This window comes from Diuraphis noxia, unplaced genomic scaffold (assembly GCF_037042655.1).
Source record: "Diuraphis noxia isolate RWA-SAM2 unplaced genomic scaffold, SU_Dnox_SAM2 contig0002, whole genome shotgun sequence".
Classification (NCBI taxonomy): Eukaryota; Metazoa; Arthropoda; class Insecta; order Hemiptera; family Aphididae; genus Diuraphis; species Diuraphis noxia.
The window spans coordinates 74734982-74752750 of NW_028301712.1; the positions used below are offsets into that span (position 1 = coordinate 74734982).

General features: G+C 28.5%; 1 protein-coding gene across 2 annotated transcripts in view; it reads right to left on the reverse strand.

The window, feature by feature from the left end:
• Positions 1 to 17769, reverse strand: part of LOC107162781 (C3 and PZP-like alpha-2-macroglobulin domain-containing protein 8) — a 145107-nt gene that overhangs the window by 14848 nt on the left and 112490 nt on the right. For both annotated transcript variants that reach the window (XM_015509829.2, XM_015509814.2), the window contains exon 4: positions 2122 to 2310. In XM_015509829.2, the coding sequence (XP_015365315.2) occupies positions 2122 to 2310 (189 nt within the window). The remainder of the gene's footprint in view (positions 1 to 2121; positions 2311 to 17769) is intronic.

Here is a 17769-nt window from a genome sequence, read left to right on the forward strand (position 1 = left end):
TTGGCGAAAAGTCATGATAGAACTATAATAGTTCTTATACTATTCTTCCATAAAATGCGGATGCATTACATTTGTAAAATCATCACAGTGTAAAATGAATTTATATATATTACATACATATTTTTTACTGTTAAAATAAAGTATTAAAAATCGGGTAGTTTTTAAAATTTATTTGATGACCAGAATAATATTCTTCAGTGTAATTATAAAAATGTTTTGAATATCGTGTTACCATATATTTTGGAACCAAATCTCCAGTATTAAAGCAATGATTACTACATCAGAGAGTAAATATAAAAGTTATAACTTATAATACTAATTATGGTCAATTTAATTAGTAGATTCTCAAGAAAGCCACTTTTTAAGTATGAATAGAATTTTTTGTTGAATACGATTAAAGCTGATAAAAAATAAAATAAAAGTCTCCATTATACCCATTAAAATTGGAATCACGCATAGCATTCTCATTTGTTTGGGGCTTATAGAATTGGCACCCCACGGGCATAGGACAAACAAATGTCAGATGCTTTTGAACATTGTGCCCGGAGCAATCTCTTATATACAAAAGCCGCTCTAATAATCTTTAAGGATATACATGATACCCGTTTACTGTTTTCTTTATTTAACATAGTAAACGTTTTTGTTTTTATATCTGGGAATCGAGCCAAAAACGAGCAAGAGAGAGAGAGAGAGTGAGAGAGAGTCACATGAACGATTATTTGAATTCATTCAAATAAACAGCGGATTATACCAAAATCCTATAAGGAAGATAGTTTAACAAAAATATTATAGCCTGAAAAAATATTTGTTCCTTTTTTTTAGATTTCAGTAGTTACCTCCATGTAACACAATTCGTAGGATTTAACTGGGCATTACAGAAGAACACAATATGAAAAAAATACATTTTACTTCATGTGAAATTCATAACATGAGATGAGATTTTCAGACTCACACACATACATACACTTTAAAATATAAATTATATAAAGAACGAATTGTTAAAGTATGTGTAGGGTAATTCAAAGCTATTTTGTTTTACTTACATTGTGTTTCAAGCGAGCTTATATACTTTATTCAAATGTATTTTAAATACCATACGAAGTATACTTTATTACCACAGAAATATTTTTTAGTATTTCACCGCCTGTCAGTCTTTGATTAATATAATATAAGCACATTCATAATTGTACTTATATTGTGTTTCCTATTATATTAAAAATGTAACTTCTTGTTCATAAATTTAAATAATTTTGGATCATTGTGTAAATTGTGATGGTGCATATTTTTTCTTTCTTAAAAATATAACTCAATACGTTTGTGTTTTTAATATTTGATGATTGAATGCAACAAAATATTCAAAGAAAATAATTACTATATTTTAATTTTAAATAAAAATATAAAAATATCAGGTGTTAAATTTGAATTCCATGATAAATAATGCGATGAAAAAAAAAATGTTGTACAAAGACATTCTAACTATTTATTTACCAAGGTTATTAAATAGTTATTTTGTTAATAATATTAACATTTTTTTTAGTATTTATCAAATTTTAAATAGTTTGTGAATTTTTAATTTAGGATTTAAAAATCATCAATTTGATTCAATTTAATATAATATATGTACATTAATATATTAAATTTGATGATCTGAGTAATTTTTCAAGCATAAAGAGTTACTCCAAACACAAAATAATTGTGAATGCAACTAGATATTTTTCATCTGATGAATATTTAGAAATAATTTCATAATTATTATGATACGTTTTTATTTTTATTGTTGATTTGTGTTTCTATGATGATAAATAAAGCGATATAATAACTAGGTTAGAAAAAAAACTGTATCTATCCTAAAAAAACATAATTATCTTAAAAAACTTTGCTTGACTAGGATACTGAAATTTTAATTTGAAATAGATTTAGATATAGATAAATATAAATAATACAATAAGTAAATGAATTAAATAAAGTTAAGATTTTAGTAAAATAGTTACACATTTAACCTATTAATTACCTATGAATTAATATTACGCCTATGATTTTTATAATAATTTGATAATGTTGTGTGGTCGAAAATAAAATATTTAAGTTGTTTTATGATGTTATTATCAATAAGCCACTCACTAGTTTCTCCGGGCTTATAGAACTTGCTGGAAGTCTGTACGACTACGTCACGCACCGATCCGACCAATCGCAATCGAGACGTGGTCTGAAGCGTGCAATTTGTTGTGCCGTTCACGCAGTCAGTTAGCGTTTGGAGGTAACACGTGTCTGGCGTCTGTGTAGGCACCGTCAGTGGGATAATTCCGTCACCTGTAACATACAATATTGTGATTCACTTTGTAAAGTACAGAATTCATGTTTTGTGAACTAAATGAACCTATAAAGTTATGTTATATTGTTTTATACCAATGTGCATTTTTTAATGTAATATAAACATAATAATTTGATATCTTCAAAAATGTTAATCATAACTATGGTACAAGATATAAACGTTATATAAATATAGTACCAAATTAGATGAGCACTATTAGATCACAATAATCAACCATATAGTAGCAGTTTTATGTAAAAATAGAATATTTATTTATATAATTTTAAAACATTTTGATTTCAAATTGTTATTAATTTCTTTTTTATTATTATTATTTATACAATTTAGATTTGGATATAATTCTAATAAAATTACTTTGCCTGTTTTTTATTTATAAAATAGTTAGACAAATCAAAATATTAAAATTTACATTTTATATTATATAATTTTAACATAAATCTTGATTTTATTTATAACTTAATTCTTCCATTATAACCAGAAATTATCGAGAATGGTGTAGCCTGTATACTTATATCTATTATTAATTTATGATTATATATTTGCATGCTTAAAATAAAGTCTCATTAATTTTTTTTTTATAGTTTCGTAGCTGTACGAAAATTTTTTGCGTGGTTTGGCAGCCTACATAAAAGTGACAAAATCCGCAATGTTTCAAAAATTGATCTATAACCTTTGCGATATCGTTGTCATTTTATATTACAAATTATCTACATATTTTGTGATCTAGATTGAGCAACAACATATTGTTTTTATTTGGCCCAAGGTGGGGTTTCCAATATCGGAGATCCATTCTATCCCTGATTCTGCCATGATGTTTATTTTTAGGTTTATTCGGTCACCGGTTAAGTGAAACTGCAGACGGTAAATTTCAATCTTAAGATGTTATGTTATTGTTGGCTTAGAGGAGTGAGGCTGGTGGGAATAAGTCTTCTGTTATAGACGGTATTGAACCAGGATTCATTATATACCGTGCCACCAATCTTTACATAATTGTGCACTGCGTCTCTTTTTAATATTTTATCCCAATTCTTATGGGTCGTCAATTATAACAACCACGTATGTATGACATATTTTATGTGGACTACTAGAATTATGTATATTGCTATAAAATAATATTCAGCTAAATATGTCAGTAACTTTAAATGTATGTAGACACTAGACATATAACAATATTAGGTTCAAAAATTAATGAAATCAATTAAAAATACGAGCTAATCAAAAACAATTTTCGAATCAACAAAATTGAATACTAAATGTAATTTTCATTAAGCGTACGAGCTGATTTCGTAAGGTTTATTTATATCGTTAAATCATTGGATGTGTCTTCAAACTTTTAAGACTTCAATTGCATCTTTTAAAAACTTGTTTACATTTGAATAATTTGATTCACATTCAAGGTAGATTTGCTGATAAAACTTAGTTCGAATGAAAATTAAGATTTTGTCTTATCATTGATGTTGTTTTTTTCTAGTTTTAATAAGTGAAATTTAATCTAATATAATATAGGTTTTTCATTTTAGGTTTTAACTGAAAATCATAATTTATTACAACGGTTGAGTATTCAACACTCTAGCTTTAGAAAATTCAAACGGTTCGAATATGAATTGTGTACTTTTATTTTCTAAAAATTAAAGTTACATTTTCAATTCATAATAATATACGCCATATAGTAGTAGATACTATTTCTGAACATAAATGTTCACTTCGATGAATTTATTTTATTTTATACTTCATGAAGCATGATAATATAATCTTTTGTCTAGATCAGAGGATTTCAGCTGGCAGCTCGACTTGTTTTGACTCATTTGTGGCACGTGATTATACACATTAAGCATCGCATGTATTAAAAACTAATCATTGTGGTGATTTATGTCCGTGAGATGTTTTAAAAATAATTAGAGTCCAACTGCCTAAAAATATTAAAGAGTCTAGGTAGTGAAAATATTTCATGAACAGCGAATGTGAAACTCCATTACTCGCTTAACATTATTTTATTTTAAAGTACAAATTTCCAAAATCTCGAATGCGAGAATAATTGGATTTCATCGTACCCAGCTGATTTTTTCAACGATTTCAACAATTGCTCATGACTTATAACAATGTGCGACGGTGTGAACAAAATTTTACGGTTGAGTTTTTCAATGTATAGATTAAAATATTATCGACGATTTGAAATCATTACTGTAGTAATCCACTATACACAATATTTACGTACAGATGTAGTATTACGAAAATGTAGTATTTTGTATCACCACCGATCACTAATCTGACGTAATAATATTATATCAGGGTATTGTGGTATAGAGTACACATATTATCATTACATTATATAAAATTAAAGGTTGCAGAGAAGATGAACGCGCGATGGGTTAAATCGTGGTGGCAGCACGAAAACTTTCTCCTCTGCGCTATTCTGTTTCCAAACCGCGTTTAACCGGTACGCCGCGCGAGCGTTGTTGCACCGAACATTTCGTATAACTCTGAGGATTTATATAATATCAAGTTCCGTCGCTGTCGTTGATCCCGACTAACCAGCCGACTGGAAGGGGGAAAAAAACAAAAAAAAAAAGAAGGGGGAATTCCCGCGTGGTGGCGGGTGGTACGCGAACTAATCATAAACTTTCTCTACAAAACATATCTCTCTATCCTCACCCGCTTAGCTCACTCTCACTCAGCCTCTATACTCGTGTATATATATATATATATATATATATATATATATATCTTTGAATCTCCAGGGAGGAGAAGTGTAGAAGTGGGATTGGTGGGAGGGTGACGCGATGCGAACGAGGAGTGGTGGCGTTTTGACGTCTGACAAACTCTCGTGAGTGTAAGTTTAACTATCCGTGCCAATTGGGCGTAAAGCGCTTTTTGTCATTAATTTTCCGAAGCACGGCCGTGGCATATGACCATATATATATATATTTGTGCATTATATCGTAACACCTTATCTCTCTCTAAATACTCTCTTTTACGCGCACACACACGCTCAATATGCGTACGTGTATAGCTATCGAAGGTTTAGTGGATGCGTGTATGTGCATTTACGATATATCGTCGTCGTCAACGACGACTTTTTGGCGTTTTAGGGTTTGCACTATGTGCGTACAATCAGAGATCATTAATTCTGTTCGTCCTTTCAGCGGTCTATCGTTTCGAACTGGCCCGCTACACGGAAGGTGAAAAACACACACGCACACGCATTCAAATATACATACATACAAAGTATAATGTCAACCCGCGAACGGGGTTGTAAATGATGGTGTACCATATTCCGTGAGCGGTTTACACCTGGTATTCGGATATTGTATGTATCATATCAAATTAATATAGCGGTTGTAATTAACGTACCATGAGCAGTTCTTATAAGTACTTCTCGTAGAACATGCGTATATTATTATGGCATAGTGTTCGAGGCTTACGCAGTTTGGTTCATTATACTATTATTATTTTAATGAAGTTATGTATGCGAAACGAAGAAAAAGAATAGTGTGCGTGCGCAATGAGGGAAACGTGTGGTACCTAGACCGAGGGGTGGTGAAGACGTAAGGGGCGAGTGGGTATTAGAGTGATGATGAGTGGCGACACACACTGTATAATAGTATGCGCGAGAGGTTATATTATAATAATATTACAGTTTTATGAGCCAAGAACAAAAAGAATACGAGGACCACGCGAGCACTTCAAGACACACGAACTATTTGAATGATATCATATATTATTATTACGTGCATAATAGTGAGAGGACGCCACGTGTGTGTGAGGGAAAGATAGAAACAGAAAGCATAACGCAAAGATGATATTCGACCTTTATACACCGGTCCCGCCCCTATCGCTTATTACTCTGTCCTTAGCTATAATATTTATAAATGATTACCATATTATAATATAATATTAAATATATATGCGTACAATAACTCATACACCCGAAAGAGAGAGTAGAACTCTTAAGGGTTGAGCGGAACGATATTCGATCATTGTTTTACCCGTCACCTTTATATTATATTATACACCTGCAGAAACTTGATATTCACACACTCTCTCTTCCGCTCAACGTCAATAGTCTTTGCTTTTCCCCCCGCACACCTCTCTACAACCATCGGCAGATATAACTGTTTGGATTTTCGTTTCGTGACCTACAGCTTCAATCATCGGATGTATATATATATCGTTGTTAGCGCCGTATTGTTATTACCTATTGTAGTTATTGTTGTACGTGTGTCCGTCGCAGGTGCACTTGACGACGACTTTGCCCGTTTGGCGTTTCTCTCGGAAACACATTATACATACCAGCTTCATATATTTTAATTTCAAAAATTTTATAGGTTCATGTTAAATCTAATTAATTTTTGATTGTATCTACTATTTTATTATAATAATATTATTTGGTCAATAAATTCATTTTTTGAAATTAAAATGTTTCTAACATAAACTAGATTGTAATTTACTTAACAAAAATATTGGTATTTAAAAAAATGTAAAAAATCAGCCATTTGACTTAAATAAGTGTTTTTACCATATACATTTTTCTGAAAATGAGATATAAAAATTGGCTATATTGAATAATTCAAAAAACTTTTTTGTCAATTTTTAAGTTTTTTATTTTCAGTATTAAAAAATAATAAATAAAACATGTATTCTAAAAATGTAGCACAAGTGTCTATGAATTATATTCAAAAGAATTTTTTTTTAAATATTGATTAGAACAAAAGTTATTTCATTTGTCAGATTTCCGTGGTACCCTGTATATAGCTTATAATATCATTGGAACCACGTCAACGGCATTTTTTGTTTCCTTGAGTTTTTTTTTTGAAAAGCACGTAATATGCGAAGGTACGTAATTACAACAAAGGCGTAGTACATTTCGAAAAAAGGAATGCCGATAACATGTTTTTTATGTTTGTTTCCAATTCGTTAAAGCTATTGAGTGAAAAGAGGTAGACATGATATTTTATAGTCGATACTGATAATCAGTTAGTCTGAAAAAACGATACGATAAAATCAGATGAATTCCAATTTAATGGTAGAACATTGTAAAACACACATTTATGGCATTTTTTTTTATTCTCGTAATTTTAATAATCAAATTAAATATTCTTAAAACGTGCTTAGTCCACGTGGCTTTCTTTTTTCATATTTCTACTTGTACCATTGAGTTTATTTTATTTTCCATATAGTTTATTAAGACGTCTGCGTAAATGGATTATTGTAACACGGCGTCATCGATAGGCAATTTAGCTACATTTATGACAGCATTCATTATTCCAGTATTTTGTAAGTCATAATAATATTATTATAATTATTATTGTTAGTTATTTTACTATTTTTTAATTTATACGAAAATGGTAAACATAATACTAGCCATATCTGAAAAAGATTATTATTGATAACGCTATAACAATTAAAATGATAACTAGATATGAAATATAACCAAAAATCCATATCTCTATAATACTATATTTGTATATTCATATTATGGTCTGATAAAATGAGTTACGTAGGTTAAATGTATAATCTACTTTACTATAAAAAAAATTAGAGACTTAGAAAATAATCCTTTTAAATTATTCAGTTTTTACAATGTATTATATTTTCCAAAAAAAAAAACAACATTTTTTACTATTTTTATTTGTTCCAATTTGTTTGTTTGTAATTTTTGAATGGCAATATGCATTATTAATTACTTCGAAAGCAGAATATTGATTGAAGTACCTAACCATATAAATAAAATTTCAGAAAAGTAGATTATTAGTTATAAGTATTTAAAGTAAAGAATATCAAAGTAATTATGGCCCAACATTTTGCGGAGTATCCATGCAGTACTACTCCACTCCATTCATCCAAACTTAAAATATTTAACTCATTAACTACTTAATCTGAAATTCAATTTTTATATATTAAGTACTCTAAAAAATATTCTGCTTTAAAATGAGGAATTATAAATATATGTTGTCATAAAAACAGTAAAATATTTGATAAGTAATGAATAATATATTTATTTTTTAAAGAAAAATGTTGTTTTCTAACGACTTAAATTTTTTTTAAATTCTTCGATAGTTTTTAGAGGAAAGAGTATATCTCCATTAGATGGATAATCTGACATAATATGTGTTTATACATTTTGATTTTGTTTTCTTGATTGATTTTAAAATACAATGTCATTGTATCTTTCATCGTTATTATATAATAATAGAATTGTTGGAAACTTACTGCAATAATAACAAAAATTTACCACTGACCGTGAATTGAGTAATTTTATTTTGATTGGCTTATCAGCTTGGTCCAATATGTTTCTTATAGGAGTCATTGGAACGTCACGCGTATATATATATAACTATATTACGATCGGTTCTTACGTGCGAATAAAGGTATTTTAAAGGGGGAAAAAATAAAAAAGCATGAGATAGAATCTCGGCGAAACGGCGTTTTTATTCGAACCGCAAGTCGACGGCGTGGACATATCAATTTCTCAGGGGGAGCTTTTCTAGAAATCAAATTGCCTTTTTATCGTGTGTCGTACACACACACACACACACACAAATATATAGTTGTATATATATATATATATATATATATATATTAAAGCGTGTCTGGGCCCTTCTGTCCTGCGATACTGCAGGCGTTCTATTCGACCATAGATTGATTCGTATATATTGTAATAATAGTGATGATAATAATAAAGTGTCACATACGAATCGCTGTGCCGTGTTTCTCGGTGGCAAAGTATAAAATAATAATATATTGGTAATAATATTTTACTCGGTCGATTTCAAACTAGTTACCGGGTAATTAAATGCCACGGTAGTCCACCGGCACTGTTCTACTGCAGCAGGCGACGTTGGTGCGGGCCGGAAGCTCCATCACCCCTCACCGGAGAGAAAATTATATAATTGGGGTGAGGGGTGGTTGAGATGGTTGGGAATCGGGGGTGTCCGTGACGATGGTGGGCGGGAGAATTATGTTCATCCCCGAGTTGCCACGCCAAAATCCCATTAAACGGTTGACTGACCAACGTACGCGGTCATAATCTCCATACACTCTATACCTCTCACGTATATATAATATCCGTGGTCAGGGGTAGTTTTGATCGGTGGCTGCGTCGCTTGTAAGCCTTAAAGTGCACTGTCCATAGTAATATATACCGTATAATATTATTGTGGTAATATGCACACGTTTAAGTTTATTATAATACTATATATTATTATTTTGATATGAAAACATTTTAATTGTGTATATAAATGTAAATGCAAATGCATTTTATGTAATAGGTGTGTTTATATAGGTTAAGGCGTTTGCTTGTGTGGTTATAGTTTTAATACCCGGAGATACGTAATGACAAATAAATATGGTATCTCGTGTTTTGTTTTATGTTCTGAAACATTAACATTTTGGAAGACATTTTTTACCATATATTTTATGGTTGGGATAATACACAAAACTTTTGCCTGCAGTTGTTTAAAATTTGATTTATTACTATAGATATACATTATTAAATTATTTTAATCTATATAATTTTAAAAATGTAGATTTTGAATTCCCCGAGAATTGTTCTTCATTTTTTCTTCAGATTATAGTATTATGATCTGACTCTTTCAAATTTAATAGAATCAATATTAGTTCGTTTAAAAGAATTTAAGGAAATAATTAAAACATTTGGAATTTTTATAACAACTTTACTATTCAATTAATAAATTATTTTACACATATTAGTGATATTTATAGTGTATGTAAAATAATATAATAAATTACTTTTTTAAGTATCAATTGCGTTAATTTTAGATCTTTAAGTCTTAAACACAGAAACAAGGTTATGCTAGACAAAGTTAAAATTTAATTGTTGACAGATTAACCGCTGACTTTATTGGCAAGTATATTTTGGGAAATATTTATATAATCCATAATTTAAATTATATGTTTTGTAAAAAATATAACAATTTAAATAAAATTAAAAAATAAAAAACTAATAATATACATTTTTTTATGTTTTTACCTTAACCAAATAATTATCTTAACTTAACTCTTGCACATAAAAATGTTACATAGCCCAAAATTCTTTCTCAGTATGGATAAAAAACAACAATTTTTTTGACATAAAAAATGTGATGATGGCTTAAGTCAGTACATACTAAACATATTAAAACAAAAATAACATTTGAAAGCATCTTGAAGTAAAAACTTTGCATAGAGTTTCATTAATAATGTTCAGTTTTATTTTCAGTTTATGGTAAAATTATTAATGATACATTTGGCACAAATAGTTCTTTTTTGTCAAGTTATTAGCAAATATTATAGATACCATATTATTATACGAATAAATACATTAAAACGCTATTTAATCATAATATATTATGAAAGTTTTAATTATTTATAATTAGTTCCTTGTTGTTTAAAAAAAAATTAATTACCACACAAATACTGTACTACACCTTTTTCAATATTAATTTTTAATGAAATTAAAATACTTCAGAAATAGTGGATATTATTTGTAAAAACTTTTTTGTTCAAAACTGTAAAATATGTTTATAGGTGTAGTGGGAATTTTACAACTTTTTTTATATAATTCAAGGTATGCAAAATATACAGTTTTAATCAAAAAAACATTCTACATCGACATTAATTTATTATATCGGTTGGGAATTTTAATGACCTATAATGTTATGACCATTGAAAATTTATTTTATATTTGATATGTGGAGAACATGGCTAATTCTACTTAAAGCATAAAGATATCGAAATTTAAATTATCAGACTTTTGTGATACTTGGAATGTGAGCCTGGCGTTGTTCATTTGGACTTAGGGCATAACACAAAAACACTAGTATCAATCTAAGGTATCATTTACCTGGTATATAATTATCCCAAATCTTACCTAGGTATTCAATACTTTGTGTAATATGGATTTCTGTCATAATATATTATATTCGATATGAAATATTCGAATTTTAATCATTTTCATCAAATTACAATAGCTAAAATAAATTATACTACAGAATTAAAAGATTAGCATTGAATAATCGTTTCCGCTTGCTTAAATCCTTACTATGCAATAATAAATACACCTCCACTAGAACTAAGCTTCTTATATACAAAATATTATTATAACCACTATGGATCATAGCCTTCAACTTCGGGGCAATGCGAAAAAGACAAATATCTTGAAAATTGATGAATGCTCCACACCACGTGTCCAACCATACACTACACACCGACTTAAAACTTAAAAAATAAATTACGGAGCGAAAATCTTTTCTAAAAGATTTAATTTTCTTTTAAATAATCATCAAAATTAACTTATAAAAGATTTGACCACTCCCACAATACCTGGAAATCCTCCGAGAGGTTCGAAGCGTAAGTGGTATCGGCGTATCGTGATCTGTTAAATTAAATTAAAATGAATTTAATATCAAGCTAACAAAAAGTGTTATCAATGGGTGGCTTCTTCAACAAAACCCCATGAATTTTTAACTTTTATCTAATATTTTTATAGTGTTTAGTAAAATTAATTGACAGATTGTTTATTACATTAAAAAAAAAGATTATACTACTTTAATGATGTTGATAGATGAAAAAAATTTTTATTTTTAAAATTTAACAAAATTTATAAAATTTTGATTCTAATTGAATTGATTATAGGTTGTAGAATACAATGTTTAACTCAAACTGATATCAACAAAGTAACGTTTTCGAACTTAATATACCAATTCGTTATACTACTTGTATTTATTTCTTAATTGACTAATATATTATAACTTAATGTTTACACGCGTTTATTAATTGTTTATAAAATGTATAAAACAAAAATATTTTTAATTAAGTTGATGAAAACTATTAATATTTTGAATTTGGATATTTGAATAAAATTTATTGTAAGCTTTAGAAGTAAATATAGTAAGTATTTATAAGTAAATATTTAAACGGTTAATCAATGATCTTACAAAAAAAATATTACCAGTTTAAGTTATTCAATTAATAATATTGATGATAATTAGATGAATAATGTTGACCAACACAAAATTGTACGTAGTTCATTTTTCATGTTTTTACAGATATATATATATATATATAAAAAAAATGAATTCCAATCGATTTAATTGGTACTATATTTTAATCGTAGGTAACTTATAATAAATTATGAAATACAAAAGAGTATTTTATTCGAGGAAGCAGTTCTTACTGAAGTTTATTTAATTTATTTTCACTTCATAAAATTAACATGATTAATAATAATTTTAAGAAAAATACAATCATTATTTATTCAACATTATACATAAATACAAAATATTAAATACATTTTTCATAATAACAAATTCCTTGAACCTTTGAGTTATCTTTTAACTTGTTCATTAAATTATATTTGTTCATTGACTACTTAATTTAAATTAATCAGAGGTTATTCGTTAATTTTTTTTTTTTTGTAACACACCTAGTTTTTAGCTAGACATTTAGTGATTTAATGTCTTAGCTTGAAATACAATTGTATGGAAGTCGGTCATCAATTAAATACAAATTTTTATAATACAATGTTTTTTATTTTTGTTTTATGAAATAATAGTTTTACGTTAACGTTCACGTTTGACACATGCTAAGAAAATGTATTTATATCTTTTGTAAATTGTTAGTTGCTGTCTGGGAGTTTATTAGTGATAGTTCCTCATGATAAACGATAAAATACACAGTCATATAGTAAAAATTTAATAATATTTCAATTACTTTAGTTAAATTTCAAAATGTATTTGTTTTGGAGGTGAATATTTTTTCCACAAACTAACTATATGTCATGGAGGTTATTTTAGTATAATGCACTCGTGTTTCAAGTTTTGAAATTTGAACGTGTTATGCATATATTTTTAAGTTTTTGTAGAATTATTATTATAATATTGTTCTAGTCCCGATTTATTTACTGTGTATTGTATTTTTATTTATCGAATTATGGTATATGTAGCGTTTTTTAAAATAAGTACATAGACGAATATTCCCATTTAACCATGGCTTTGGAGCTTAAATATTTAGTCGAAACCTTTAAGCAATCGAAAATCGACATTAAATCAAATTTATTTTTCTAGTGTAATGTTATAAGATTAATTCCGTCATATATATATATATAAAAAATAAGTCACGTGCTCGATCTGTTAACGAGGTAGTGAATACTAAGTCAACGATGAAGGGCACGCAGATGTATATAGGTACATAAGTTGTAAATATAAACGAAATATTACGTTTTCTTATTTATATAACTCAATAGCCAAACGTACACACACGTCGGATGATTATTTTCCAAAAGATTGTCGTCGTCATTACGCGTGGCGTGAATTATATAGTATACGTTTGTGGTCTGATTCCGCACCTGCAGAAAATAAGGGTGGAGTGGAGGCATCCATTACGGCATTAAGGTGAAGGCTGTGGAAGGGTGGAACTTAGCAGTGCAGTGGTGGCAGCCGAAGGGATGGTTGACAATCGGTGGTTGAATAATGATCTGTCGGTACGTGAAATATGACCCGTCACCACACGCCAAGAACCGACGGTATTCGTCGCTGAGCTATAATCGTATCTAGAGAGGACCGAGTGTGACCCCGCGGCTACACCAGTGGCATATTTAGGACTCGTCTTAGCGCGTGGGAGAACGCAGTGGTGAATGATAGGATTTAAATGTACCTACTGTGGTTGTAAATAGACGAGGCGTATTTAATTTCATCGTATAAGCATTATTATACTAAAACATCGGGAAATATCTACTAATAATACAATACAATCGATACACCTTTACTCCAGAACCGGTGAACCAGTCCAAAGAGTGCAATAAAGTATGCTTTTGAAAAAACACATTGACGACAAAAGCATATTGACGGTGTATTGAATATCAATACTAAAATTAACATTGAATAAAAAATATGCGGTGATAACTAAAAATAGGTTGTATGTCTGATCGTTATTTTTGATCGTTAAATTAAAATATAAATATAAAACGCCATCCTGATAGGTGATTCACTGATTCATCTCAGAGGTGGAAATGGACTAACATTATTCACAGGTGTGTGAACGAGGACTTTCATGTATAATAAAAAATAGTGACCAGTTTTTTTTTATGCTAATGGGATATTTGGTGGGTTTTGACACTTTTTCACCGATTCCTGCTTGCTAATGTATGTTGAATTAAATTCAACGAGTTAGAGCCTAGAAGTAAGTTATAGAACATTCATTTAATGAATGTTAATACATTTTGAGAAATTTGTTATTTTAGTTTAATCCAACTCGTGCGAGCTTTCTTTTTTAGCATAACTTTAAGTAAAAACCAAAAACGGTAAAAATTAAATAGTGTCGAAGATCCTGTTCTAAATATAGCATTCAGGTATAAGTAGCTAAAGCTAACTAAGTATGATAGATCGGTCAGAAGTTTCTCAATAAATGTTTTTTATACTTTATTTATATTTAAAAAAAATACACACACGTTTTATAATTTATAATACTTAGAACTCTATTTAAAATACTTATTTAAATTTATTTATTTTTAATTTAAATAAAATATTAGTTTATATATGAAAAGGTATTTAAAGTTTGTTTGTAAAGGCATCTTTTAATTTATTTAAATTATTTCCATGGCGAGTCATCGTAATGATAATGTTAAGAAACAGTGCCAATGCAATCTCTCTTCATGATATTTAATATTTTCGAAGTTTAGTTATCATCAAACCAATATGTATTGTACTATTTACTATTATTATTTTTGGTTTTTTTGATTCAATTTTTATAAAAATTTTCGTTTTGGTTATGAAATTCGAACCACATTTATATAAGTTTTTCAGCTTTTTTTGACATAAAAAATTTTATTATATTATCGTTCAACAAAAATTTTTATTTCATCTTTAATCAGATCAAGATAAAGTCTAAAATTTTAGTATTTTCCAATTGTCTTGTTTTGCTGACTCACAAATTGATTTATTTTGTAACTACCAAAAAAATATTTAGTATTCCATCATATAATAATATTAACATCAATTTTATTTTATTTTTATAATATAATGCATTATTGAATAATTAATATTGAATTCTGTTATGTATAAAGATTATTATAAATTTGAATAATTTTTAACATTTTCTAATTGTTATTAGTTAATACCTATCTACAACCGTTACCCAACGGTCATCGAAAATATTTTTGACCTATAGGTCAGAAAAATCTGCAAATCTAAACGACTAAATAGTAATCGTTCTAAAGGAGTACTTTTTCGTTATATAATGATTGTGTTGATTCAAAAATGTTTTTATAGGGATTTGTTTTATCTCACGTATGTATATTTTATGTACGCTCGATAATGCATCTATGTAACCATTATAATAATATTGTTATTTTTCATAGATAATGAATATGTTGTTAAGTTGTGTTGATGATTAATAATGCAGAGATTCGATGATGCTGTGGCTGAAGTTGAAACAATATACAGGCATATACAACCGATGATATATATATATATGTCATGAATCGCACGTAAATAGTGGGGATCGGTTCGAAAAAGCTTCGAGAATCAAATTATATTACCAATGTGGTTGGTACAGGGTGTGAAGCGGGAATGTGTGCTGGTACCACATATGCGTTTTAATTGTCTGAACGAACGAATACGATGAACTCGAAAAATAATAATAATAATACTATAACACACATAAAACAAAATATCGGTTGCGGATATACAACAACGTATATGTGTAATAATAATAATAATAATAATAATAATAATAATCACAATCATAATTATATAGCGGTGCGGTGCGGCGTGACGTTTGTTTGTAAACATCGTGTTGGTTTTGGCATCCAAACGAGGTCAGTTTTATTTATAATTGTTCTTCTCTTTCTCTCACACACACGCACATATACTCTCCGTGAGCGATTCGATATAATTTATGACGTAATGAAAATGTTTTGTTTGTCAAATAAACGCTGATTTTCTGGAATAAAGCGCTCAGGCTGTCACGCGTGTTATATTATATATGGCTGATTGGCGAACATTCTATTATTCATAATAATAATAATAATATTATATCTATGTGCACTCGATATGTATATTATATTATACTGGAATCATTTTCATCACCACTGGTTCATTGTTGTACGAGTGATATTTATAAACGCCAATATACTCATAACTATTATTATTTTTTATGTTTAAATATTTCATATGCCATATATGTTTGAGGTCTGTATTATTTTTAGTGGCGTATCTACTGCAGGTGGCATAGGGATATTTTTATTATAGGTGTCGAATTTATACACAGCTGCTAAATGCAGATTTTTATATAATTGTTGGTATAAACTATAAAGATTAGATTTAAACGTTAAAATTTATGTTTGCGTTTTGAAGTTGAAAAAATATATTATAATTATTCGTTTTTTTTTTTTTTATAACAACGTCAATAGGTAACATTTAATGATATTTAGAAGTTTTTTGTATTAAAATGCTATAATAATTATCCTCTGTAATAGGTAATCATCACAGTAGTTTTTAATTAAAACAATTTAATAGCCCATTTCATAATTTTGTATTGATAGGTGTAGGTACTCACTATAAAGCTAAAATAAAAACGCTTACTAACATTTTTTTTTAAAACTGATCAATATTATGAAATACTAAATATAAAAATAAAATAAAATATTTCATAATATTACATATATATTCTTTTTAAATAAAATATTGGTGTTTTAAATAGAATATTTTGGCGATTTATTTTGTATATGGAAATATTAAAAAAGTTTTCGCATAATAATCATAACGCCTGTGAAATTTGGGGAAACAAACCATGTAACTATATGCACCTGTAACTACATAAGAAAATACTGTACTCTTATTAATTTTAACGAGTAATAAAATTATATAACACAAATATTTTCCAAAATGTCAATGGTTTTCATTAAATGTATCTCCGCATATTGTTTTGTAAATTGGTGTCGCATTATATAATATGTATTATTAGAATCTAATATTGTGTTGCTGGCACACTGAAGCGCGTGGATAAAATAAATAATAAAACTATGACATTCGAGGCTATGGAGCTATCCGACACGTATAGTTTCAAATATCAATCAAATCTCAAACCACGGTAGTAAATAGGTAATTGAATTCACCGAACGTATAACAGCGGCAGTTTTAATAGTCGGATCTTATTTTTTATGATCGCGTTTCGTTGCGGCCTACTGCGCATAATATACAGTAAGTACGTGTGCAATACATCAAAAACATATTTTATTTTTCCATTATATAATAATATACATCATACACATTATTCCTCTTTTTTAATGGTAAGGAATCATAAAACGTCTCGTTATTAACCCATACACTGACACTCAGTAGTGTAAATATAATACCCGATATATTACGCACGGTTTTTTAGATAATCAATTGAAGCACATCCGTAGATTATTATGATAATAATAATATACATATATATCA